The sequence below is a fragment of the Musa acuminata genome, chromosome BXJ3-10, assembly GCF_036884655.1.
Source record: "Musa acuminata AAA Group cultivar baxijiao chromosome BXJ3-10, Cavendish_Baxijiao_AAA, whole genome shotgun sequence".
Classification (NCBI taxonomy): Eukaryota; Viridiplantae; Streptophyta; class Magnoliopsida; order Zingiberales; family Musaceae; genus Musa; species Musa acuminata.
In genome coordinates, this window is record NC_088358.1 from 27951813 (window position 1) to 27978036 (window position 26224).

Genomic DNA, 26224 nt, shown 5'->3' on the forward strand with positions numbered 1-26224 from the left:
TTGCGTGGGACCAAATAGCTTCTGACGACCGAGCTAGTTTTGGACTTGGTCTTCCTTCTCGTGCCCACTTCCGTCGTGTCGAATCTAATTAGGCAAGCGTGTAAACAAAACTAACCCACACGGCCGTATTAAAACATGTTGCAGTCAACTAAAGCTTACGAATGCACAGTTCTAATGTTGGACTTTTAAATGGGTTGATAACATCTGCATAAAGTCTTTGCAATGACAAGTGAACGGTTTGTTAAACCATTCGACGTTGCCCTACTTCCATCAGTGCTCTTCTGGAGTGGAATGCATGATTAAGCCCACTCTTGATTGATTGACCGTTCCACCTTTAGATCTTCATTTGGTCCACTCGAGATGTTGCCCCTCCAAATCTATATATATACTAACCTAAAATCGACTTACAAATTCAAATGTCAACTAAAAAAAAATGTATCCGAGTGTCACCCAAATGGGTTAACTTATTCAAAGTCTATGACTCTAAACATTGGGACCGTAAAACATGATGTAGAGCTGAAAGAAAAGAGAGCTAATAAAAAAAGGATTATAATAAATTTAAGGTCCTCAAATCTTTGAAAATTCAAAAAGAATTTTCTTGACAACATTCTTTACTGTTGGATAGATATGCAAATTTAAAGAATTAATATGTAAATCCTAAAATATTTTAAGGATTAAGATTATTATTCTATATCTTTGTTAAGAAAAAAATAAATGATTAAAACATATTTATATCTTAGTGATAGGGAATATAAAATCAGTTAGTTATTAATCACCACGTCAATGTCATATCATATGCCAACACCCTCCTATCCATAGAGATAAAACCTAAAAAGCAACTGTCGAATTATTGAACTATCTTCTTCACAAAATATTCGTAAGAATTTAAAAAAAAAATCAAAAGGTAGTTCAGATCGATTATGAACTGACTCTCATGTGAAATATTCATAGGAATATTTTTGAAATATCAAGAGGTAATTCGGGTCGATTACAAACCGACTCTCTTATGAAATATTCACTCGATTACAAACCGACTCTCTTATAAAATATTCACAGAAATATTCTCGAAATACCAAAAGACAGTTTAGCTCGATTATGAACTGACTCCCGTGCGAAATATTTTTCAAATACCATAAGGCAATTCGAGTCAATTATAAATCGACACCTTGTTGAATATTCATTGAAATATTTTCGAAAGATTATAATGTAATTCTAGTTGATTACAAATTATATTCCCTACTATTCTCGAGATATTCTTCCTCCTCGAGATTAGTATAAAGATACATAGTTAGCTATAGATTAGGGAAACAAAAAGAAACGATCTTTGTGTCGTAAGCGAGTGTGAAAAAATCATACTCTGTCTCGGACAACTTCTCACGTATGAATTAGAACCATATCATGTTGATAAATATCAACGATATTTTCCTAGCGAGAAACGTTCTATTTATAGGTAGGTATTCCTCCATTAGTGGGAGATGTCTGTGGCGAGTATTTATTTGGTTAGGAACAGTAGATCGAAGCGAACAAGAAAACGTCCTCTACTAGTCAAAAAGCCTTCAAAAGAAGTGCACAAACGAGAGTTCATCCTAACCTTGTCCTCCTCCACACCATCTCTGTGGCTGCAGATTCGTCAGGCTCGCTTTCGCTTGCCAGGGAGATGACAACTCTTCTGGTTGGAGTTGTCTGGAGTAAAAGTGAAGCAGAAGGACATGCAAAAATCCGCGCGAGGGGAATGCAGTGTGAGCGTGTCATACGACGAAGTCACGCTCTATCCTTTCGACGAAAAGGAATTCTGCACTGCTTTCTTTCTGTTCCGTAGAAAAGTCCTTCACATAAGGCGAAAATGGGTTGGATAAAGTGACTCCCACCCGTCATTATGACGAACAGTTGGAGGGCGGGACGGGGTTCTCACGGTGTTGCTCCCCCCACCCCCGGCGACTTTGGTTCGCCGCTGACGTCCTCCTCTTGCGCGTGTCGACCCCAAGCAGCTCGGACCGGTGGGTTGCACCTGCGTCCATCAGATGCTCCTAGTCTAACATATTCTTGCGTGCGTAAGAATGACGACAGAATAAGCAAGCACGACTGTTACCCGTGAATGCATCAGACCGCTTCGTGGCGAGCTCCGTCCTCCCCTCGTGCGAGGGTTGAGCCCGACCAAACGAAGACGGGTCGCGTGTGGCTACTGCGAATGACCTACCACCGTAGCTCTTCCGTGGGTTGGTTGATTCGGTGCATGGATGGCGTCAAGAGGGGACGCGTTCTCTTAATTGGGGAAAGACCGAGCCTTTGATCGCCTCCTCTTCTCGGTCAAACGCCACCAAAACTGCACCGACCTGCGTATAACGTTCACTGTCTCTCACATTCCACAAAGCCAATCACTACTGTTATCGATGTATATATTTGTGTGCGCGCGCGCGCGCGTCTAGGATCATATGTGGTGTGATCTCTATCGCTTCGAAGGCTGCTAGTTTGGACTGCGAGGTTGAGAGACCGAGTCATCATGCAGAGGACCGGAAACGAGGAGGATGGGAAGCAGGAGGGGTCGGACATCGTCGAGACCGAGAGCGTCGGCAGCGACCGCGGGGGCTTCAGTGGCCCGCTCAGCAAGCGCGGCAGCCGGAAGAGCGCCCGCTTCAACCTCCCGGCCCCCGCCGCCGGAGTCGATGACGAGGCCTACGTGGAGATCACCCTGGACGTGCGCGAGGACACAGTGGCGGTGCACAGCGTCAAGCCGGCGGCCGGCGGCGGAGGGGGCGGGGAGGTGGAGAATCCGGAGATGTCGCTGCTGGCGCGGACGCTGGAGCGGCGGTCGGCGTCGTTCGGGTCGTCGGTGATCCGGACCGCCTCGTCGCGGATCCGGCAGGTGTCCCAGGAGCTCCGGCAGCTGGCATCGGCGACCAAGCGGCCGGCCGTCGGGAAATTCGACCGGTCCAGGTCGGCCGCGGCCCACGCGCTCAAGGGGCTCAAGTTCATCACCAAGACCGACGGCGCCACCGGGTGGCCGGCGGTCGAGAAGCGCTTCGACGAGCTCGCCGTCGACGGCGCTCTCCACCGCTCCGTCTTCGGCCAGTGCATCGGTAATTATTCATTTGTGCTCTGTTTCCCTTGGTAATCAAGCTGATCATTTTTTTGCTTCGGATGATCTATCATCATACTTAGGCATGAAGGAGAAGGAGTTCGCCGGAGAGCTATTCGACGCGATGGCGAGGAGGAGAAATATCACCGGCGACAAGATCACCAAGGCCGAGCTACGAGAGTTCTGGGAGCAGATCGCCGACCAGAGCTTCGACTCCAGGCTTCAGACCTTCTTCGACATGTATGTAACTGACATTAACTTGAGAAGACGAGTCCCTACGAAGTCTTCAAACTCGCTCACTGTCTCCCAATGCGCAGGGTGGACAAGAACTTGGACGGACGAATAACAGAAGAAGAGGTCAAAGAGGTAATCTTCTCAATAACTCGTACCTGATGCCTGTGAGCAATCGATTCGAGGTTTCCGGTTAACACTGCAAATGTCCGCGGAACAGATCATCTCCCTGAGCGCCTCCGCCAACAAGCTGTCGAAGATCCAAGAGCAGGCGGAGGAGTATGCGCGGCTCATCATGGAAGAGCTCGACCCCAACGAGCTTGGCTACATTGAGGTGATTACTTACAGCAACTACTGCAATTGAGCTTGACTGGTTGATGTCGATGGAATGAGCTGATAGTTTTCACATGATGAGCAGATATACAACCTGGAGATGCTGCTGCTGCAAGCCCCGAGCCAGTCGATGAGGATAGGGACGACCAACAGCCGGAACCTGAGCCAGCTGCTGAGCCAGAATCTGAGGCCGACGCAGGAGCCGAACCCGGTCCGGCGGTGGTACCAGCGCACCAAGTACTTCCTGGAGGACAACTGGCAGCGGGTGTGGGTGATGGCGCTGTGGCTCTGCGCCTGCGCCGCCCTCTTCACCTGGAAGTTCATCCAGTATCGCCACCGGGCGGTGTACCACGTCATGGGCTACTGCGTCTGCGTCGCCAAGGGCGGCGCCGAGACCCTCAAGTTCAACATGGCCCTCATCCTCCTCCCCGTCTGCCGGAACACCGTCACCTGGCTCCGCACCAAAACCAAGCTCGGCAAGATCGTCCCCTTCGATGACAATCTCAACTTCCACAAGGTAGCCTCTCAAGCCCAACACAAATCTCAAGCATAAATTGTGAAGAAACGATGACAGAGAGCCGAGTGCAGGTGATCGCGGTCGGGATTGCTGTGGGTGTCGGGCTACATGCCATCTCGCACTTGACGTGCGACTTCCCACGGCTGCTGCACGCGACCGACGCGGAGTACGAGCCGATGAAACACTTCTTCGGGTACACCAGGCCGAACAACTACTGGTGGTTCGTGAAGGGCACCGAGGGCTGGACGGGGGTGGTGATGGTGGTGCTGATGGCCGTCGCCTTCACGCTAGCCACGCCGTGGTTCCGCCGCGGCCGGGTCAGCTTGCCCAGGCCCTTTAACCGCCTCACCGGCTTCAACGCCTTCTGGTACTCCCACCACCTCTTCGTCATCGTCTACATCCTCTTCATCGTCCACGGCTACTTCCTCTACCTCACAAAGAAATGGTACAAGAGAACGGTAAGCAACCAAAATCTTCTCCCGCTCGCATCATCGATCACTTCGCTAAACATCTCCAAATTGTTCTTCCTCAGACTTGGATGTATCTGGCGGTCCCGATGATCCTCTACGCGAGCGAACGGCTGATAAGGGCCTTCAGGTCGAGCATCAGGCCGGTTAAGATACGGAAGGTGGCGGTGTATCCCGGCAACGTGTTGGCTCTCCATGTGTCCAAGCCGCAGGGCTTCAAGTACCGAAGCGGACAGTACGTCTTCGTCAACTGCGCTGCCGTCTCCCCCTTCCAATGGTAAGCATTATTCTTTGTCTCATTCCACACAAAAAATATACTAGAATTGCAAATATATCAGTTCTCTTATGTGCTGCAAACAGGCATCCGTTCTCCATCACCTCGGCTCCGCAAGACGACTACATCAGCGTGCACATACGGACGCTCGGTGACTGGACCAGGCAGCTGAAAGCGGTTTTCTCCGAGGTATGCAATTCTGCGAGGCATATCTTCGAACACTTTAGCAGCGATGCTAACTAAGCTTGGTGTTGTTTAGGTGTGTCAGCCACCGACCGGCGGGAAAAGTGGTTTGCTGAGAGCTGACTACGGCGACAGCAGCAACAATAGAGCCAATCCGAGGTGAGTTGAATCCGTCTTGTCTCCCCCATTTTGATCAATTACCGGCAACTGTTATTATGATTCTTACAATAACCCTCTACAGCTTTCCGAGGGTGTTGATCGATGGGCCTTACGGTGCACCCGCCCAAGACTACAAGAAGTACGAGGTGGTGCTGCTGGTGGGGCTAGGCATCGGCGCCACCCCATTCATCAGCATCGTCAAAGACATCGTCAACAACATTAAGCAATTGGAGTCCCTGGGACTGTCGGACATCGACGATGACGACCTCAAGAACGGCGGCGGCGGCGTTAGCAACAGCAGCAATGGCGACCACAAGCGGCACGCCTCCACCTCGGTATCGACGTCGTCCTTCAGGACGCGGCGGGCCTACTTCTACTGGGTGACGCGGGAGCAGGATTCGTTCGAGTGGTTCCGGGGGGTGATGAACGAGGTGGCAGAGACGGACAAGAAGGGGGTGATCGAGCTGCACAACTACTGCACCAGCGTGTACGAGGAGGGCGACGCCCGCTCAGCCCTAATCGCCATGCTGCAGTCCCTCAACCACGCCAAGCACGGCGTGGACGTGGTGTCGGGCACCCGCGTCAAGTCCCACTTCGCCCGCCCCAACTGGCGCAACGTCTACAAGCGGATCGCCCTCAACCACCGCGACAAACGCATCGGTAGGTCACCCATTCACTTCTCCTCTTCCTCCATACGACGACCCTAAAACCTTAACGTATGGAACACTAAACCATTCACAGTGGCATTAGCTATTGGAACTCTCAAAGTCAAAACAGCTTATGAAAGCTGTGCATAAATCCCTACCTTCATTCATTCATTGACAATTATATATACCTTAGGTGTTTGGACTTTTGCTAACGCCTGCAAACTTTCCTTGTCATTGCAGGTGTATTCTACTGCGGAGCCCCAACACTGACGAAAGAGCTACGCCAGCTAGCGCAGGACTTCTCGCACAAGACCACCACAAAGTTCGACTTCCACAAAGAGAACTTTTGAGCCATAGATATTGGACTTATGGTTGTAGCAGCCCATACAGATATATATAGGATTACTTATTGTACAGTATTTATATAGGTAGACTCGTTTGTATTGGATTCCTTGTCCAATGTCCTAAGATTAAGCCACCAAAGTTTGTCTGTAGTTGGTCATAGGTTGGATGTATGAACATGACTTGGTCCACGACAACCAAAGACTTGACAAACGAGTTATAAGATGTTTGAGGTGTATCCTCGGCCACAAAGGGGCCAAGGAACCAACCAAACTTTCTCTGAAAATTTTGCTTCTACTTTTCTATTAGCTTCCTAAATTGTTGGCATAATATAGAAATGATATATTATGCCCAGCGGGCAACATTTTATCTATGTCTATGTCAAACTCAGGTATAAAGTGCTAATATTATGTCAAGAAGGAGAATGGAATTCTTACGGCTTCCTCAAGCAGGAAGTTCCTCCGGTAAGGTTGTAGGTGTTCCGATGTATTCATACGATCTTGATGGGCACCATTACGATCTGCGTGCTGACTTGGATTGCACTATATTCTCAAGTGATCTGCGAGAAAACAAGAGGAGAGTACACCTTCAGCCCACAGCTTCTCTTGTTCTTTGCGATGATTAGATACAGAGAAGAAACTCATCAGATTGACAAGAGTTCATCCTGGAAAGTTCACCTCGGCTAAGTCAGTAACTGAACAGATCCTCGTGTATTTGATGCCAATACAGCTAATCTTGACATTATCTGATTAGATATTGGCCACTTACTGGGACCTGAAATTTTCATGTAGAAATGTGGAATGATTTTGGACAAATTTAGATGCCATCTTAAAGGAGAAGAGAAATGCTAATACATGTGATGACACTTCAACCAAAAAATAAAGATTCATATCCTCATCAATTATCTAAATCTTACTACTAAGGTATGTGGCAGCTTTTGCGAACATACTAATCATTCACCTACTTTTTCCTCTTATTTCCCTAGAGAGAGAAACAGAGCCTGGTAAGAGTTTAATGACTGCTACAAGGATATACTGCGATGACATTATATTGTAACCAATACGACACTATTAATGACCACAACCTATCAAATGTGACTTGAGAAGTTAGGACAATATCACCAGGGTAAGTGTCTTCTGCCAACTCCATAGACTCTGCATCCCGATCAGCCTTCACATGCTGAACTGACAGCCACACTATATGATGGTGACATCCCACGAGTTAGTGCAAGCAATAAACAAGCCTTTACAGAACCAAGAACAGAAAAAAAAAAAAAAAAAAAACTTGATGCAATATCAAACAGTCACCAAAGCAAACCATGCAATTCAAATAAATTATAGGAAAGGAAACCCAGAAGCTAAAATGCTAAGTGATAACCTAATATATGAAGTTTTGTGTCACTTAGTTAGGTTAGGTCCCTGTACAAAGACTATCTTTTATGTTAACATGCAAAGAAAAAGGAACTGCTTAATGATTGATATCCTTGAGAAAGTTTCACCAAATCCATGAAGCAAGTTTAGTGGTTTTCAAAAGGTTTGGTGGTTATCCAGACCTAAGTGGACATGATTGCTCTAGACCGATAGGCCATATTGCCATTCTTGGGTATCACAAACCCTACACCCTTTTTTAATCGACTAGCAAGGCAAGATATTTGATGTACTTGGATTAGGTTCATGTATCATTCAAGGAAAGAGCTAAGCAGTTATATCCTTAAAAGAGAAACAGAGATTGATAATTTTAGAACCACCTGCAGTTTTGATGTCATACAGACTAAACAAAATCCAAGCTACAATTAAAAACTGAAAGATAAATTTAAAAGCACACAAGAACAAGAAGATATTTTTCCTAAAGAATTGTAATATGATGGAGTAGCATTTTCAACTCCAGGAATGGCAATATCAACATAGTTCATCCAGTGATAGTTTTTATAGGTGCCCAACTTTAGTTGCATATATGACTTTTATTTATGATTATATGTATCTGTGTATGTCAGCATTATGCAAGCATGACTTCCAAAGCTACTTTAAAAGTCTCCAAAAACGAAGTCTATGGTCACCCTCTGCTTCACTTTCAACCTCTGGTTAATCAGAAGTCATCAATGGCTTTTGATCTGCCTGTTCAAGAAATTCGTTAAGATCGATATGTACTTTGACTGTGATTTTTTTTGTTTTGGGGCTTCCAAATACTCCAGAACTCTTGATTTGTCTCACCTGAAGCCATATCTGAACCCTTAGATTTCAGGTTTTAGTCTTGTTATTAAATATACCAGTGAGTGAATAGCTACCATTCAATTCATCAAAGCAATTGACAGAGAAGACAAGTTTTACTATAGAGATAAGAAGATGCATTTTTTAAAGATAATTTAGTTACATGTAAGTCATCTAATCAGCTCATTTCTTGGTTAACTAGCATGGTTTACGAGTCTAAAAGCATAATACTTAATATTTGAAATCTATGGAAGAACACAGAACTAGATATTAAATGAAATAAATGTGTAAATGCATTTAGTTGCTAGGAAATTTTTTTTTTTTTTGAATGACTGCAAATTAAAAGAGTACCTACTCCAGCTAGCAATAATAGATGAATTTACCCAAATTGCAAGCTCGTCTTTACCAGTCAGTTCAGTTTAAGATGAAAACCACTTTCATGCTGGAGAGGATTGCGGTCTCTCAGTTCAATCTGAAGAAAAACATTTAAATACAGATTCATACTTAAGAGGCCAAAAGCATTAACATTCTTTACCTCGACTTTCTTATTTGATAATAGAATCATCTAAATATGGAAAATTGTCTCACAAAGAGAAAAACATCTCACCTCTGCCAACAACTACCTCATTTGCCTGTGTTATATCAGAAATGGGCAAGGATTTCCGATACAGCAAGCCTCTGCAGCTTCCATGAACTTATGACTGTCAAATATGGGAATTTATGAAGTGATAAACAGTGTAACTGAGATCTGAAGACGAACATTTAAAGATGGATTAATGTATATCCTATGCTTAAGAGACCAAGAATATTAGCATTCTTTTTCTCGATATGATTATTTGATAATAGTTCATCAAGATAACCTTCACTATTGGAAAATTGACTCACAAAGAGAGACATTTTAATTTTCACCCTTGTCAATAACTACAGTTGCCTGAGTTATAGTAGACATCACAAGGATTTCCTTTGATGCAGCAATCATCTGCAGCTTTCATGGACTTGTCACGTGTGAGAATTGTGAAGTGATAAACAGTGGTAACAGAAATCACTTGTACAAACTGAAATTAGTACCAATAGACATATTCTTGCAACTAGACTCATGTTTGTTCCAATTATTTTTTTAATGGAATCAAGTAGTTTTCTATAATTGCAGTCTTTAGTGAACATGAATCCTAAACCTGGGTATTAGGGTGCCAATCTAGATATGCATAGAAGATAAAAAAAATCTGAGGTACAAAATGTTCCTAACTTAAAAATACCAGTAAAGCCATCACTGTCACCATGTGAACTTGCTAATTGAATAGGAAATGAGATGAACTGTAACTCAAAAGATTCAGATACACTTATACCGAGTTCTTTTGTAGCGTATTCAGTTTCATGACATTATGGAGTCACCAAAAAGGGACTTCTCATTATCAAACCTGTCAGCATAGAGATGGTAAGAAGAAAGAAAAATTCACAGGTACAGTAAGTAAGAAACTTTCATTCTTTATTCTAAAAATCTTGATATGGAGACTTTATATAAACATAAAAGTTCCAAATACGATCAGTTTCCTTTCTACATGTCAAAATTAAGTCAAACCATGTTGGATCAAACAGAGAAGTGAGAGAAATCAATTAAACTCTATGACAAATGTAGTTGATGCAAACAGAAGCCACTTAATTAATTTATGACCTATTTAAATCAACACCATAATGTCCATATCGTTGTTTGTAGATTTGCAGAAGTTACCTCCATACCAACCCCGCCAGTTGCTAAAAGACAGGTTTCATCTTGACATGACACAAGTTCTCAACACTAGTCATTAGAAAACTCGTTTTACATTTCGAGTCAGTAAATATTGAGCTTTGGGTATTTAAAGGTAACTAACTTATGAGAAAAGAATTTTGATCCATAAGCATTTTGGGAATCCAGAATTTCAGGTTTTCTTATAATATTATGGGTCTGTTTATGTATGCACACATGTTATACATATAAATTATCAAAAATGTACCATTGGCATGTTAAGTAATACATAGCAGCTCTTCAGCTCATGTATCAATTAGCTAGGCACCAATTATAATCCCAATTCATGTCATGACAATTAACAAGAAGTAGAACTAAGATCATTGATAAGACCAAAATAGCGATTAAGTTAGCATTTATTTGTTGAGTTTTAGAGAGAGATGGAATATTTGCAAGAAAAAGGAAACACCTATTTACCTGTTTGTAACCTGGCATTGTTGCTTAAAAGGTAAGGGCCATCATTGCAAGGTCCCAAAGGAGACGGATACAAGAAAGTACTTAATCCATACTGATTTAAAAACGATAAAACTTTATTGAGTAGACATCAATAGCATTAAAAATTCATTGTGAACCAAAGAGAGAATTCGACGTTAACGAAACAGCAAAACTGCAAGAATTGAACATCAGAGTACGAAGATACCAAATCAGTCGAAATGGATGAGTCTGTCTAGGGCAAAAACCATGACACGAAGCTACATGCGAAGTGTTCTGATAAGGATCTGACTGTATGCTCAGAATATGAACAGCTGGAGTATACAAATAACACTGAATTAAACTTTTGGAGAAATAACTTGGCTAACCAGCAATTTTAGGAGTCGTCTCGTGAATGGTCCAAGTCGAAGGCATCGAATTGCCAATGTTCTCGAAGCTTAACTAGACTTTGTCCGAGTCCCAGCTGTCCCGCTTCGTGGTCAGTGAGAATGTGGAAGAGAAACTTAATTAGCAGTGAGCACAATCCGTCCAAGGAATTGTCACCGACGACTCCCATCTCCCTCCGCGACATGAGCAAAATCCACGAGCTTCATCTGCATCCCTGAGGACTTCCCAGACTGCAGCAGAATCGATCTCGTACGCCTGGTCCTCAAACCACGCCTTGGCTCCAGCAGCTGCGCCAGGACGCCATTCGGCCCACCGTAGACGGCGGGCGCGAAGGCACAATCGGGCTTCTTATCGTCGCAGGCCGAATTCTGCAAGTCGAATCGCTCCAGCCTGGTGCTGCCTGACGTCAGCCCTGGGGGGCACCAGAACCCGTCGGTCTCGCCCGGATTTTGAATCTGGACGTCGAAGGCGTCGAAACCGAGGGCGATGCTGGTGGTCGCCTGGTCCTCGGCTAGGCACTTCGACATCGATGAGCGAGGTGGGCCGCGCGGGCCCCCCTTTGCCGGAAGGACGAGGCTGCCGTGGAAGAAAACACGGGAACGGTCGCTGAGTTCCCCTCCTCATAACGTAGACAAGAAAAATAGATGCAATTACAAAGGTCCCAAATCACAATAGAATCAATGTGTGTAGTACGACGGACAGTCGCTCACAAAAATTCAAAATCGATCGGAATCATTATTTATTAGATTCTTTGTTAATAGAAAAGAGAAGCCGTGACGAAATATATCTCGACTTCTTAAAAAAAAAATTCAATAAAAAATCCCTACTCCGTAAATTATTAGAAGTCACTCAGCAACAATAATCCTGGCTGGCAGCAATCGCTGAAATGAACTGCTGCATTCGGCGACATCCAAAGTAGCAGACCAATCAAATATGACCTCGCCAGATGAAAGATGTTCGCGCAACTAATACCCAAGCAAACCAAGCACATTCTACTAGAAGTTGATTTTCCATAGTACTCAAAAGAGTTCCTAAGAGGATAACCGAGCCATAAAGATCCTTTGAAGACTTACAAGTACAATAAGATTACGCCTGAACTCACTCTGACCAGAAAACACAAGCTAGGGAGGCAAAAAATGCGAGTCTGTTTTGCTTTCAGCCAATGACATTGGTTCACAAGCCTCACACCCGCTCGAATGGAAAACACCTAAAACGAATACCTCATTCAAAATCTGAGACCTGGCTGCCTTATGTCTCCCTCCTAGATCTCCTGGGGCGCGGGGCTGATGCATCATCTTTCTCGTTCTCCTCTCTCTCCTCGCTGCCTCCTGTAGCTTCAGTCTCAGCAGCTCCAGAGTTGTTAGTTTCAGTGGTTGGTGCAACTGGGGCCTGTAAAATGCGAAATGGTTTCAAAAGGATAATCTCATGTTAAGCTGAACATGGAAGCAAATGAAGAAGCCCGAAGAATACTGAAATAACTTCACCTGAGGCTTCTTCCCGCCAAATAGAATCCTGAATATGACAGTAAGAATTACCACCAGAATGGATGCCAGGATCCCAATAGTGAGGTTAGGTTGTTTCTCTGCCTTCTCAATGACATCCTACAAATAAAGATTTGTGGGAAATCACAAAAAAGACTTAGTTGATAAATGAAATACAATAACAAGAAACAGGTAAACAAGAGTTTTAAAAAAATGGTGACTTGTGGGAAGAAAATGACAAGAGACATATACAAGCACTTAAGTTTCTAGTCACATTATGCAGATGATTGTCAGCTAGTTGAAATAGCAACAAAAGCTACTCCTAGAACAGTTTGTAACGTAGACCAGGAAAAGACCAATTGGAACTCACAATAATTTTGATCTTGTGGGACTCCAAGAAGGGAATGTCTGCAAACTTGTAAAGAACATCAAATACTTTCTTCTGCAATAATATTTAAGACACCCATAAGCAAAAAACAAACAAACTCAAGCAACTATATAATTTAACATTACCAAGCTGGTGGAATAAAGACATCACCTGGAAACCTGAAAGGCCATCTGAAGATACAGAAGCATCTTCAGCCTTCTGCTTTTCTTTCTCAACTTCATATTTAGGCTTCCATGTCTCCATCCTATATGACTCAGCCACCTTCTCATCACTAGCTATCAGAATATTGTCAAAGAGAATGCCATCCTGCATTGTCCATATCTCAATACCGATAGCAGTAATTGGCTCAAAATCTGGTTTGTCAAGCTCAAAATAATCAGGGTTGTCTATCTGCTGTGGCTTCCAGATACCCTTGTAGTTCGGGTTATCAATTAAAGGTGCATGCCATTTTCCCTTATATGCTGGATTCCTCTTCATTGGCATCTTCCACTCTCCACAGCCAGGTGCTGCTTCACACTTTGGGTTGTCAATTTTCGGTGCTTCCCATTCTCCATCCTCTTCATCATCCCAGTCTTCTGGTTTTGTGGCTTCTGGATCATCAATTTCCTCAGGTTCATCATCCAACCATCCTTCCGGCTTGACAGCTTCCTCGTCTTCAATCTCCATTGGTGCATCTTCATCCCAGTCATCTGGCTTTACAGCATCAGGGTCTGGAATTTTAGCCCTCTCATCCCAGTCCTCAGGCTTCTTATCATCAGGATCAGGTATGATCTTGGGTGGAATAAGAGCTGGTTCGAAGTCATCCGAAGAAAAGAAGTTTGCTTTTTTCTTTTCCTCTCCATCAATCAGAATTCTCAGCTCATTATCAGGTTTCAAAATAGCAGTATAGACATGAGAGAGTTTGTCAGATGGGACAGATGGAGGGTACTTAACGTGATGTTCAACAAACTTCCCAGTTTTGGGATTCTTGTGCTGAAGGATGAAATGCACCTTATTCGTGGATCCACATTTATCAGGTCCAAACATGATAGAATATGGAGAATCATTGTCAAATCCCTTGGAAGTCCATCCAGCTTCCTGGGGACGGAGGTACTTCAGATATGCCCCTCCACATTCAAGTCCATTCTGTAGTCGAACCTCAAACTGTAGAACGACAGTTCCATCCTTGAGAATGATAGGTTCATCAAGTTCCTTAACTATTGCATACTTCCTAGCCTTCTCGCTCACAAGAAGTCCATAGTCTTCATGACCATCACTCTTAGAGTGTTTCCATAAACCTAGTCAAAACACAACTCTGTAACAAAATAGACATGGGGCACCAATGGATTGGATGAAACAAAAGATAGAAGTAAACCTAAAGCAGATCCCCGGAATCAATACCAAGAACAGTGAGACTGAAGCAATAACATGGTCACCAACAGCATTGGATAACTCACAGTTTTACAAGACATTTCTATTATCCAAAATTTGACATTCAACATACTATTCTTTAGATGCACAATGGGAAAGAACACCTTTATGATTATCGTATATATGTCACTCATACAGCATGCACATGTAGGGTAAAGTACACACTTCCGGCAGATTCTCAATGGTTTTGAGAATTATATTAAATAATTTTCAAGATTAAACTGATCAATGAGCCATGGGCCCCAAGTAGCATAGAATTTTGATGCAAGAACAGGACCCACAATGTAACCAAAAGAACCCATCTTAACAAGATTCTAAAAATAAATATGATTGAATGCAAAAGGAAAATACAAATATGTGATTGGATTTGACCACAGCCAGGACACATATCGAGGTAACAAAAACTTTGGACCAAAAGATTTCATTTAGTACAGAAAACAGAGATTTAAGCATATAACATTCATTTTCACTATATTGATTTTTATGTGACCAAGCTTCATTTTCACTATATTGATTTTTACGTGACCAAGTTCTTCTAAAAGTTCCAAAGGTGACTGACATTAGGTACTCATATCCACAAAGACAAATATAGAAATTCAAAATATTGATCAAGGCATAACAGAAATAAAAACCCAAAACATGTGAAAAGAGCCCACACAGTCAATAAGTCAATCTCCGGATAGTAGTTTCTTCTATATATTTAGCATGACTCTGTTTTCACTAGCTTACATTTTGATGGTGTTTCTTCTATATATATTATAGCTCTGTATTGCATAACTCTCTAACTTCCTTTTCTATCCATCAACAGTTATCATCTATCATCAACCTAATTAATAAATAAGATATGGCCACGACCAAAATCTAAGATTGACGTAATCAGGCATTGATATATCTGGAATTAAAAAAAAAATAAAGAACTAAACAAAAAACCCTGTTGAACTTGTCCAAAACGGGGATCATTCACAATTTTTTCTGATGACGACATAGTCTTAACCAAGTTTGTGAATTCATTTCACACTAAAAAAATGCCCAATATCCATTCAGGTCCTAAATAATCAATTAATTGTTGATTATTTTCATAGCCAATGGGCCCAACTTATAAAGTCAAGTTGTGATAGGTTGATCAGTATCCTTTCATAAGGAATACATGAAGAAAACAACCTAATACCATACCATTTAATCAACCCAAAATTTAACAAGTCAACAATTGAAAGTTCCTTAAGTGATTAATCAAAAATCAACGAAGCACCTCCTGGAAATCCCAACTTGAAGGAGGTTCAACCAATAGCCCATGTTTGAACAAATTAATATGAGTAAGCACATAATTATCTTACTGAATATATCAAAATCAAGGTAGGAGATAAATCGTGGCAATTCCATAGAAGTGCAAAGTAAGGAGAATATCCCTGACAAGCTGACATTTAGATACTAAATTACATCCGCCAACACTGGAGATTTTTCAGTTAAAGACACGTAATCATACCAAAAGTATAAAAAAGTGTTTCAGTAGTGGTTTACTTTGTAAAACCAATATTTTCACTAGCAAACAAATCAAGACTAATTCAACCAATTTAAGGCAATGTAGTAGATCTGAATCATGTAATCCAAACAGTATATTTTAGCGTCTGCAACTCAAAAATACTACTACTTAGAGCAAATTCTCCATAGCAATAGTAAACCTTTCCTTAACAACTAACCATTAGTCCACCGCTTAGGTACCAAAGATACTTAAAATGCATATGACATCTCTACCAAACCAACAACACCCTTTCCAAGAAAATAAAAGAGTGGGGCCCTTCGTTACTCGCTTGTTGCCTACACAGAACCAGCTTATCATAAACACAAAAATATTAGCAATTATATACAGTGTAATAAAGCTGATCCACATTAGACTCTTTGAGTCCCATAAATCTGAGCTTCCACTAGTTTATCATAAGTACTAGATCTCTTAGGTTCCACTAACATATCTTAATATAACGCCTCGTGGAAAAGATCTGGCAACAGTGACCACTGATCAATCAGAAGATTGTAAAAGCAAACAGCCAAAACTAAAAGACGAATTCTTTATTCCATGAGCGCAAGGATATCATTTCGAAGAGATCATCAACAGATCTGGAGGTAATGTTATACCTGTGTAGTCCTCCTTCTCGGACACGATCCATCGCCCTTCAAAAGGCTCATCAAACGACTCGTAGAACAACTGCATCAAACGCCACAAATTTTTAAACTTTTGAGTAAAAAAACCAAAGATTACGAGAACAATCCGCCGAGTGCACGAATTACCGGATCCGACGCCCAAATCTGGAGGAGAGAGGACGCGATGAGCAGCAGGAGCAGCGGCGCGGCCATCTTCCTTCCACCCATCGTGAAGGGAAACAGTGGATCCCGCAGGAACCCTAGCGCAAGATCGCGATTGGGAACGATGCAAATGAGAGAGCTAATGATCCGACGGAGCAGATGCACCCACGGGAACGGATCTCGCTCTCGCTCTCTTCCGTGCTTAGGAGGCGATGAGAGAGCGAGACGCATACCGGTCGCGACCGTCAATAAAAGGTCTGCTGCTGACTCGCTTCTGCCAATGGTATGAGATGCCACGTTGATAAGCCCAATAGAAATATGCCATGTCATCTTCCGGGTCCCTGTTGTCGAACAAGCTTGATCGCTCGGACGGCGAAAACACGAAAGCATCGAAAAGGTACGATCGTGATTTATTATACATCGAAACGAACGGCGGGAATTCAATCCGATGGCGAGTCGACGCGTGGCCAGGTGCTTAATGGATCGGATACAGATTGGCCCACCAGAGCCCGGATCCGACAAGCTATGGATCTAAAAGCGAGGATCCGCAGCCAACATAGCCAGATTTAAGAATCATACTTAGCAAAAGGCGAATAATATTAAAGGACGACTTCCAAAAACCAAGTTTAAGAATTATACTTAAGACAAAGAAAATAATTTTTTTTAAAAAGAGACTGTATAAAATATTAGAAAACAGCTGATAATAATACCTCAATTGCATCAGTCTATAAATAGAATAAATATTTTTTAATAAAAGATAATAATATCAAAATTCTTATCAGCTATACTAACAAACACCTTCAAGTATTTTAATTTGACAAAGCATTAGATAAATATTCTACATCCATTTTTATATAAAAGAAAAACCTAGTTTTCCACAACTCTAAAACTACCTGCATATATAACCAAGGTAGTCTTACAAAAATGGATTTCCATAAATCACATAAGAGAGAGTTCTTAACAAAATGAATGACAATGAATAAAATATTAAAGTGTCAAGATTATGTTCCAAGATGCAGATATTATCAAGATTTATCAAATCAGTGTAACCCAAAATTTTGAAGGAGGAAAATGGTTCCCTCAATCTCATGGTCAACTTAAGATTAAATCTAGAAATAAACAACACGTTCAAAATATTCAAGACATGTCAGGTCTACGTCTCCCTCCTGGACCTCCTGGGGCGCGGGGCTGATTCATCTTCTTTGTCCGTCTCCTTTTCCTCCTTGTTGCTTTCGGGAACTTCAGTTTTACCGGCTCTAGCAATCTCAGTTTCACTGATAGGTGAAGCAGGAGCCTGCAGAATGAGCAAAGGTCAACAAAAGGTAAAGATGGATTAAAGCCAAAAGGACACACCTTGGGTTTCTCTCCTCCAAACAGAACCCTGGATATAACAGTAACTATAACCACCACAATGGATACCAGGATCCCAATAGTGAGGTTGGGTTGTTTCTCTCCCATCTCAATTGCATCCTGCATAAGAAATTAAATCAGTCCTTAAACAAGTATAAATTGTTTGATGCAATACAACAAAAAGAAACACTAAAACTAATTAATTTTTTTTTAGAGAAAAAAAATGCTGACTTCCAACAAAGATGAGACTACCCGAAAAGACTGGAAAGTTACAAGGAAAAAGAACAGTTACTACTTACAATAATTTTATTCTTGTATGCCTCCAAGAAGGGGATGTCTGCTATCTTGTAAAGCACATCAAACACTTTCTTCTGAAATAACCACAGAGTAATACAACAATTAACATACTGTCAATTTAACGGAAGAAACAGAACAAGGCTAGCACAAAAAACTGAAAACAAGTGAAACATTACCTGGAAACCTGAAAGCATATCTGAAAACCCAGCAGCACCATCTTCAGCCTTCTCCTTTTCTTTCTCAACTTCATACTTAGGCTTCCATGTCTCTGCTCGATATGACTCAGCAACCTTCTCATCCCTAGATATCAGAATATTGTCAAATAGAATGCCATCCTGCATTGTCAAAATCTCAATACCGATAGCAATTATTGGCTCAAAATCTGGCTTGTCAAGTTCAAAATAGTCGGGGTTATCTATCTCTCGTGGCTTCCAGATGCCCTTGTAGTTTGGGTTGTCAATTAAAGGAGCGTGCCATTTTCCCTTGTACGCTGGATTCCTCTTCATTGGTCTCTTCCACTCTCCACATCCAGGTGCTGCTTCACAGTTTGGGTTGTCAATTTTTATTGCTTCCCATTCCCCATCCTCTTCGTCATCCCAGTCTTTCGGTTTTATGGATCCAGGATCATCAATTTCCTCCGGTTCATCGTCCAACCACCCTTCCGGCTTGACAGCTTCCTCATCTTCAATCTCCTCTGGTGCATCTTCATCCCAGTCATCTGGCTTTACAGCATCAGGGTCTGGAATTTTCGTCCTCTCATCCCAGTCCTCAGGCTTCTTATCATCAGGATCAGGTATGGTCTTGGGTGGAATAAATGCTGGCTCAAAGTCATCCGAAGATAAGAAATTTGCCTTTCGCCTTTCCTCTCCATCAATCAAAATTCTCAGCTCATTATCAGGTTTCAGAATAGCAGTATAGACATGGGAGAGTTTATCATAAGGAACAGTTGGAGCGTACTTAAGATGATGTTCCACAAACTGTCCAGTTTTAGGATTCTTGTGCGGGAAAATGAAATGCACCTTATCTGTGCCTCCACACTTATCAGGTCCAAACATGATAGTATATGGAGACTCATTGTCAAATTCCCTGGCAGTCCATCCGGCTTTCTGAGGACGGAGGTACTTTAGATATGCCCCTCCACATTCAAGTCCATTCTGTAGTCGAACTTCAAACTGTAGAATGACAGTTCCATCCTTGAGAATGATAGGTTCATCAAGTTCCTTCACTATTGCATGCTTCCTACCCTTCTCACTCACAAGAAGCCCATAATCTTCATGTCCATCACTCTTAGAGTGTCTCCACAATCCTTGTCAAAAGTAGCAAATTATGTAAGAGATAAATGACTGGATGCCAAAGATGGGAAGAAGAGAAATAAGGTCGTTGGAGTGTTCCTTTGAAACCCGTGAAGATCCTATCTGACTAAATTGATTTTTCACGCAATCAAGATATTCAAGAAGTTGCCATTGACATTTGACTTTTTGAGGGCTGTTTGAAATTATTGAAAAGTTCACTTAAGATTGTTCTTTGTTTTCTACATTGCAAGTGCTGATATAGTGTGGCAAATATAAGATGATTAAAACAATATGAAAGCCTGATAATCTCATCGAAGGGCTATAGTCTGGATTTGATTCAAGCTGAAAAGTTAAACCAAACACAATCGATAAGCCAAGTCAGATGTAGCCATCTGGATATGTCAATCTCTGAGAAAAAAGCCAATGTGCAGGTGCAAACAAATCAAATTTTCTGTAAAATAAAGACAAGGCTGCAAATTGTCTCCCCCAAAAAATGCACGTTCTCCGAGATCAGAAATGTCTCACAAATGACAGAACAGAGGAAAATGTTGTTTGTTAAGCTGTTTTTTGCCACACAAAGCTTCACCAAGCAAACAAGTCAAACTAAATTCAGTGCCATGAATGCTAGAAAATAGAACTCGTGATGCACGACAATAAAAAAATGTTCCATGTTATGCAACTCAAAAAGCTCTCATGAGCTTACAATTCAAAGCTTCACAGAACAGCCAAATCTTTTCATTAGACAATTAAACATTTAGTTCTTCATGCACAAGGTCGTAAATCCCAGTTTATACAAGCCAATATGACTTATATACAATTACAATTCCGCATATAGAAGCCACAATGTCATTACGATTAAAAACTGAGACTCCCAATGACCATCTAGCATATATTATAACAATGCTATTGCAAAAGGCACATCTATCCTTTTATATTCCAGAAATTTGGAGTTTTGCTGCTTCACTTATCTTAATTTTAAACTCTCGTGTATAAATTTATAAACTTGCGTAGATCAACGAACTGAAAAACCAACCATTCACTGAAGATCATGATGCGCAATCAATCAATCCGAAAGATGAAATCTTGTCGTCCAAACCAAGGAAAGACACGAATGCAGGAATATATACGATGAGAACACAGAGGGGTTTGGAGTTAAATGTTATTTACCTTCGTAATCCTCTTTCTTGGAGACGATCCACCGCCCCTCAAAGGGCTCGTCAAAGGATTCATAGTACAACTGAATCAAAGCGAACAAAATCGTCAAATTCAGAACCCCCAGATCGACAAAAACATAAGAGCAATCCATCGAGAAAACCAGTCACCGGATCGGACGCCCAAATCTGGAGAAAGGAGGATGCGATCAGGAGGAGGAGGAACGGCACGGCCATCTGCGACAGGATCAGCTTGCGGGGAGGAAGACCGGGGCAAATGACAACCGGCCGTTGGGATCTTAACGAAAGTGCCGCTCTCGCTTCGCCTCTCTTTCCGGGGCAACGAGAATGAAAGAAGGGCGCTGCCATCAATATAAGGGCGCGGGCGACTCCTCGGTGCCAATGATACCAATTACTTTGGCTAATGGAAAGATGCCACGTCACCGTAACCGTTAAATTCGTTGTTGAACGTTATTCTGAGTATATTGAGAAAGGCAACAAACAAGTAAAGATCGAAGCCCACCAAACGCAGTTTGATGGCTTATCCTATCGGATCGACGAACTTAAGAGCCACAACTGCTGTTGTGGTTTCTGTCTCATGATCCACCTCAATAGAACTACGACCAACATTCTTTCTCTTCAATCCTTTGTCGCCCATAAACTTCCTAATCCTTGCAACATCTTCCCACCGCCTTGCAGTAGCATATATATCAGCCATAATCGAGTAGATCCCACTCTCCCCAGGGTTCCTTTCTAATATATGCCGTGCTGCAACCTCTGCAATCTCCACATCCCCCCCATGGATTCGGCAACCCGCAAGCACACCTCCCCACACATAAGCATCGCCCTTCATTAGCATCCCTTCTATCATTTCCATCGCTTCCTTGATCATCCCGTCCGAGCAAATCTGCCATGCATCCGAATGCTTGAGCTCCCGTTCGACACCATAGACGCTCTCCATCTCATCAAAGAGACTCCGAGCCATATCAACGAGTCCTGCACGGCTACAAGCCACCAAGACTCCTAGGAAGGTCACCCCATCTGGCCGAACACCCACAGCTCGCATTCTGTTGAAGTGCTCCAGTGACATCTCACCGTTCCCATGCATGGCTAGACCAACGATGATGGCATTCCACGTGAACAAGTTCTTCCATGGCGTTGACTCAAAGATCTCTGTAGCAACACTAATGCAGCCGCACTTTGCATACATGTCTACCAGGCCCGTGGACAGATAGACATTGAGTTCAGCTCTGTTCTTCTTGATGTACTCATGGATGGCTTCGCCTTGGTCCAGCTTCCCCAGTTGAGCACAGCAAGAGAGTGCCGAGACCAAAGCAACATCGTCGGGCGCCGTTCCTATCGCGAGCATCCCATCAAAGAGCTCGATCGCTTCCTCGAACCGGGCCACCTTCGAGTAGCCTGCCAAGAGCGTGCCCCACGACGTCGCATCTCTTGCAGGCATCTCGTCGAAAAGCTTACGTGCAAACGCGTTGTCAGCGACCTTGACATAGCCGTCCATCAAGGTGTTGTAGGTGACGATGTGACGAGACGACGGGCACTCGTCGAAGAGGCCTTGGGCTTCAAGCATGGAGTGGAATGGAGCGTACGCACTAATCAAATTGTTGCGGACGTAGTAGTCGGCGGCGAAGCCGAACTTGAGGACCTGGCAGTGGAAGTCCCGGCCGAGGGCGGGGGAGCGGAAGGTTGCGCAGGCCTGGAGGGCGAAGGGGAAGGCGTGGGAGTCGGGGTTCACGGCGGCGCGGCGCATGCGGGCGAAGACGAGGAGGGCGGGGAGAGGGGAGGAGAGAAGGGTGTGAGCTCTCATGAGGAGGTTGTGGGGGAAGGCGGAGGGGCTGGGGATGCTGTGGAAGAGGGAAAGAGCATAGCCGATGAGGGCGGCGGCGGGAGGAAGGGAGGAGGGGCTTTGGTGGTGGTGGTGGTGGCGGGGGAGGATGAGGAGGGTGAGGACGTAGAGGAGCTTGCTGAGGGTAAGCGAGGGCCGGTGGCCTACGCATGGATGGACTTGAGTTAGTGGAGCGTGTTGCAGTGGCCGTGGAGGAGACGGAAAAGGTCATGGTGGGAGATACTTGGACAGGTAGCCTAAAAGCCCATCACTTGTATGCCGAAGCCCATCCTCCTATCGGCACATACTGCACATCTCCGCCATGGAACCTTCTTTGCAGACTCCACTTCTCAATCTTTAAATGCCTCCATTAGATATTCTTTGGTCGGTCAAATCTACCAATCTTGGAACATTTCAGGCCCATGTGGTAGACCAGCATACAAAACTCAAGTCAATAATAGTCATATATATATATATATATATATATATATATATATATATATATATATATATATATATATATATATATATATATATATATATATATATATATATATATATATATATATGAATCTTATGTCCAATTCATTACAACATCCATCACAGCTCAACAAGGATCACTGGAGAGACAATAGAAAGCAATACATACAATGTCGAGGGAGGAGTTCGAAGAGAAGATTAAAAGGGAGGAGGAAGAGAAGAGACTCTTAAAAGGCCCCATCTAATCTCCAAGAGGAGAAGAGAGCCAAACCGGACCAAACCCAAAAGGAAAACGCCACGTCCACCGGCGGGCGCGCAACCAAACTGCAGACCCCGAGCTTCTACGTACTCGTCAGTAGTAGTAAGAGGAGGAGGAGCCACCGAGCTGGAACCCGTCTGCGGCGGCGTCGTCCACCGTCGGCATCGGCCCGAACAGGGGACTGTGCACGTAGCCTTCCTCGAAGAAGATCCCGTGCGAGGCCGGGGAGCCGTACCCGCCGAACTCCCCCGGGTCACACCACATGGCCGCCAGGTCCTCCTCGCCCGCTTCCGAAGCACCACTCGACTCCCAAGGAAACGCCACGGCCGGCTGAGACGCCGGCAGCGTCGAGGCCGTGTACTGTAACCCATCCTCCTGCTGCTGCTGGTTGTGGTAGTAGTAATGGGTCCCGTCGTCGGAGATTGTACTGTCCGCAATAGCATTGTAGTCGCCCTGACCTCCCAGAGCTGGGAAGGCGGCGGCCGCGTGGTGACCGGAGTCCTGTATCGGCGATGGCGCGGAGAGGGTGAAGGAGGAGGGCGGGGGCTGGAGGTCGGGGGAGAGGAAGGGGGTGAGGGAGGAGCCGGGCGGGAGGTCTGGGTAAGCGAAGTTGGTGCGCGCGCGGGCCCCGCGGAGGGTGCGGGCGGCGCGGTCGTACGCGACGGCCGCCTCCTCCGCCGTGTCGAAGGTGCCCAGCCAGTGCCGCTCCTTGGTCGCCGGGTCGCGAATCTCCGCCGCGTACCGGCCCCACGGCCGACGACGCACGCCGAGGTACCTCATGCCACCGCCACCGGCGCTCGCGCTGTTGGCGCCGTTCCCGTTGCTCTCGCTGCTGCTGCTGCTGTCCTGCTGCGTCCTGCGTTTGCTTTTCTTCTCCTGAGTGACATCAGAGCCCGGAGAAGCAGAGGAGGAAGAAGAGGAGAAGAAGAAGGAGAAACCCATTACCAAGAGAAAGAGCAGTCCAGCAATGATGTTTAGGTGTATTATTAGGTTGGGGTAGTGGGAGGGTTTGCATGGTGGGAGGCTTATATACAAGAAGAGGTGGTGGTGGTGGCTAGATATGTATATTCTCTGACGGTCGGCCCATGTTTTCTTTGATCGGGAGTGGAGTCCACATATGGTCAATGTGGATTCTAAGTTAGTAACATGGATTGTATGTGATCATCACTTTCATGGTAGACTCCATCCACCGTGCCACTGATGAACTCAGTTACCTTGTCAAAGTCGATCCCTTCATGCCCAAATAAACTCAGAATCTGGAATGGAACTGTTCTTTTCCTGTTGGAGGAGGAGAAGATGCAATGTAGGAAATCTATGGCAGGGCAAGAACATGATCTGAGGTCGGCATTAAAGAGCGCAGGTATGGGCCCCCCCTGCATTTATGTAAGCCTGATGATTGTTCTCTGATCGAATGGAGTTGCTAATGATGAGGAGAGGCCATCCCACAGCAAATGCCATCACATGATTACATGGCTCACCGGAAATGATTAGCATGTGCTCTCACTTCCCTTCAGATGCCATGACTTACAATATTGCAGTGGGCAACTGCCTCGTTCTTGGCCTGCATTCATCAAAGCATCTCAGAAGTTGAGATTGTTGGATCAGAAGCTAATCATCAATTCATTGTATCCTGCAGAAAATATTATCCCTTCCATTTCTTTTCTCGGAATCTTGGATGCTCAATATATTAGGATTAGTCGATGTTCATAAGAGCTCGGTGGTAGTGTTACAAACCATGACATGGAAGACCTTCTTCAGAAAATTAAACTAGTTAACACATCCAAAACATTATTTCCTGATGATGAAGAACACTGCACATTAGGCTCATCCGAGGTGCTTGTTATGGAGAGGCATGGAAGACATCACAAAGCCATCTTGACCACCACTTTATCTGGCATTATTAGTGTTGCTAATAATCATGTAAAGAGCATTCCAAGTAGTTGTTAAATCAAAAGATTAGGTACACACACACACACAAACTTCATTAATCTATGGGAAGTTCACACGCACAATATTAATCTATAGGTGATGCAGGAAAGGCTTATCATTGCTCATCCATGTGCTAGCAAATTGAGCAAAACCACCAAATGATAAGCTCCACAAGCCAAAACACCTTTTGAAGGCCAAAGTCTCCCTTAATCTGTGCAGTCTCGGAGGTGTTGGGAGTTTAATTTTGTGTCCTGCGTTTGGTTGCAGGGCCCGCAGGAACCTGTATGAGTCAAAAAGATTTGTTGGGGTGCATGTGAAGGAAGAACTTGTTGGCATATATATTCTGAAGTAATTACATGACTCAGTCACTACAAACTTTCATCACCCATATGATGCACATCAATAAAGTTGGAAAGCTCATGTACTCGAAATAATAATAATACTAGTAGTGCCTTTTAGTATCCTTCTGACAAGATCAATCTTGTTCTTTGCTGTGCTCGACTGAGAACTTGGAATGCATGGAATCCAAGACTTATCTGACCCAAATTTACTTGGCATCACATAGCTATCGGTTGTCTCTCGCATTCATTCACTCTCCAAGATCTTGGAAACCTAAACACACATTTGCATGTTTTCACATCTTCAGACTCCTCATCTTCGTTGTCAGTCATCTTTTGTTTCTTCGGAGATAGTGGAGAATTCTTCTCGGGGTAGTTTATCTGTAGAATTCCTCTGAGAGTATCGGCACTGTCACCAACAACTGATGGATTGAAAGATTGTCTGCATGCGTTTTGGTCAATGATTTCGCAACTGGTCTCATGGCCGGTCGGATGGATTCCGAAGAGCAGGAGATCACATGGCACCTAATATTCTAATCTTCAAGCAGTGTAAGAGGAAGAAGACAACCCTTTCTCCATTATTCTTGCTCTTTGGTGATCCTGCAAACAGTTTCCACGACTGACCGACAACACCGCATGTCATTGCTTACTGCAGAGTCTGATGTGCTCT

The 26224-nt window shown here is 43.8% G+C and overlaps 7 protein-coding genes and 1 long non-coding RNA gene across 13 annotated transcripts; 1 reads left to right on the forward strand and 7 right to left on the reverse strand.

The window, feature by feature from the left end:
- Nucleotides 1-1331: 1331 nt before the first annotated feature.
- On the reverse strand, nucleotides 1332-11025 carry LOC108951544 (uncharacterized). Of its 5 annotated transcripts, XR_010501947.1 has the most exons (5): nucleotides 9044-11025; nucleotides 6907-8908; nucleotides 6667-6788; nucleotides 2090-2333; nucleotides 1332-2008 (listed from the first exon to the last, which is right to left on the reverse strand). It is a non-coding gene; the product is annotated as an uncharacterized LOC108951544 (long non-coding RNA). The 5 variants fall into 5 exon arrangements; XR_010501948.1 differs by lacking the exons at nucleotides 1332-2008; nucleotides 2090-2333 and having other exon boundaries at nucleotides 6504-6788; nucleotides 6907-7425; nucleotides 8843-8908; XR_010501949.1 differs by lacking the exons at nucleotides 1332-2008; nucleotides 2090-2333 and having other exon boundaries at nucleotides 6504-6788; nucleotides 6907-7425; nucleotides 8820-8908.
- On the forward strand, nucleotides 2362-6534 carry LOC103968497 (respiratory burst oxidase homolog protein C-like). The gene is made up of 11 exons (XM_065172315.1): nucleotides 2362-3077; nucleotides 3160-3316; nucleotides 3394-3442; nucleotides 3528-3641; nucleotides 3726-4157; nucleotides 4229-4615; nucleotides 4690-4901; nucleotides 4985-5087; nucleotides 5158-5240; nucleotides 5323-5900; nucleotides 6128-6534. The coding sequence occupies exons 1-11, from the start codon at nucleotides 2501-2503 to the stop codon at nucleotides 6235-6237; spliced, it is 2802 nt and encodes a 933-aa protein (XP_065028387.1). The 5' UTR covers nucleotides 2362-2500; the 3' UTR covers nucleotides 6238-6534.
- A 165-nt stretch (nucleotides 11026-11190) lies between the features above and the next one.
- LOC135651443 (inositol polyphosphate multikinase beta-like) lies at nucleotides 11191-11565 on the reverse strand. The gene has a single exon (XM_065171515.1). The coding sequence runs from the start codon at nucleotides 11563-11565 to the stop codon at nucleotides 11191-11193; it is 375 nt and encodes a 124-aa protein (XP_065027587.1).
- A 463-nt stretch (nucleotides 11566-12028) lies between these two features.
- LOC103968499 (calnexin homolog) lies at nucleotides 12029-16881 on the reverse strand. Its single transcript, XM_009381742.3, has 6 exons — nucleotides 16601-16881; nucleotides 16448-16517; nucleotides 13058-14184; nucleotides 12890-12961; nucleotides 12523-12639; nucleotides 12029-12427 (listed from the first exon to the last, which is right to left on the reverse strand). The coding sequence occupies exons 1-6, from the start codon at nucleotides 16844-16846 to the stop codon at nucleotides 12287-12289; spliced, it is 1773 nt and encodes a 590-aa protein (XP_009380017.2). The 5' UTR covers nucleotides 16847-16881; the 3' UTR covers nucleotides 12029-12286.
- A 634-nt stretch (nucleotides 16882-17515) lies between these two features.
- Nucleotides 17516-21074, reverse strand: LOC135650689 (calnexin homolog 1-like). Of its 2 annotated transcripts, XM_065170221.1 has the most exons (6): nucleotides 20877-21074; nucleotides 20722-20791; nucleotides 18439-19568; nucleotides 18265-18336; nucleotides 17969-18085; nucleotides 17516-17909 (listed from the first exon to the last, which is right to left on the reverse strand). In XM_065170221.1, exons 1-6 carry the CDS (start codon nucleotides 21072-21074, stop codon nucleotides 17769-17771), a joined length of 1728 nt encoding a protein of 575 aa, XP_065026293.1. In that variant the 3' UTR covers nucleotides 17516-17768. The 2 variants fall into 2 exon arrangements, with proteins under 2 accessions (XP_065026293.1, XP_065026292.1); XM_065170220.1 differs by having other exon boundaries at nucleotides 17516-18085.
- A 172-nt stretch (nucleotides 21075-21246) lies between these two features.
- Nucleotides 21247-21915, reverse strand: LOC135651444 (pentatricopeptide repeat-containing protein At5g61800-like). Its single transcript, XM_065171516.1, has one exon. It carries the CDS (start codon nucleotides 21913-21915, stop codon nucleotides 21247-21249), a length of 669 nt encoding a protein of 222 aa, XP_065027588.1.
- A 2-nt stretch (nucleotides 21916-21917) lies between these two features.
- Nucleotides 21918-22872, reverse strand: LOC103969789 (pentatricopeptide repeat-containing protein At5g61800-like). Its single transcript, XM_065171517.1, has 3 exons — nucleotides 22857-22872; nucleotides 22036-22712; nucleotides 21918-21989 (listed from the first exon to the last, which is right to left on the reverse strand). Exons 1-3 carry the CDS (start codon nucleotides 22870-22872, stop codon nucleotides 21918-21920), a joined length of 765 nt encoding a protein of 254 aa, XP_065027589.1.
- Nucleotides 22873-23132: 260 nt separating this feature from the next.
- Nucleotides 23133-25035, reverse strand: LOC135650690 (ethylene-responsive transcription factor LEP-like). Its single transcript, XM_065170223.1, has one exon. The coding sequence runs from the start codon at nucleotides 24227-24229 to the stop codon at nucleotides 23381-23383; it is 849 nt and encodes a 282-aa protein (XP_065026295.1). The 5' UTR covers nucleotides 24230-25035; the 3' UTR covers nucleotides 23133-23380.
- Between the last annotated feature and the right edge of the window lie 1189 nt (nucleotides 25036-26224).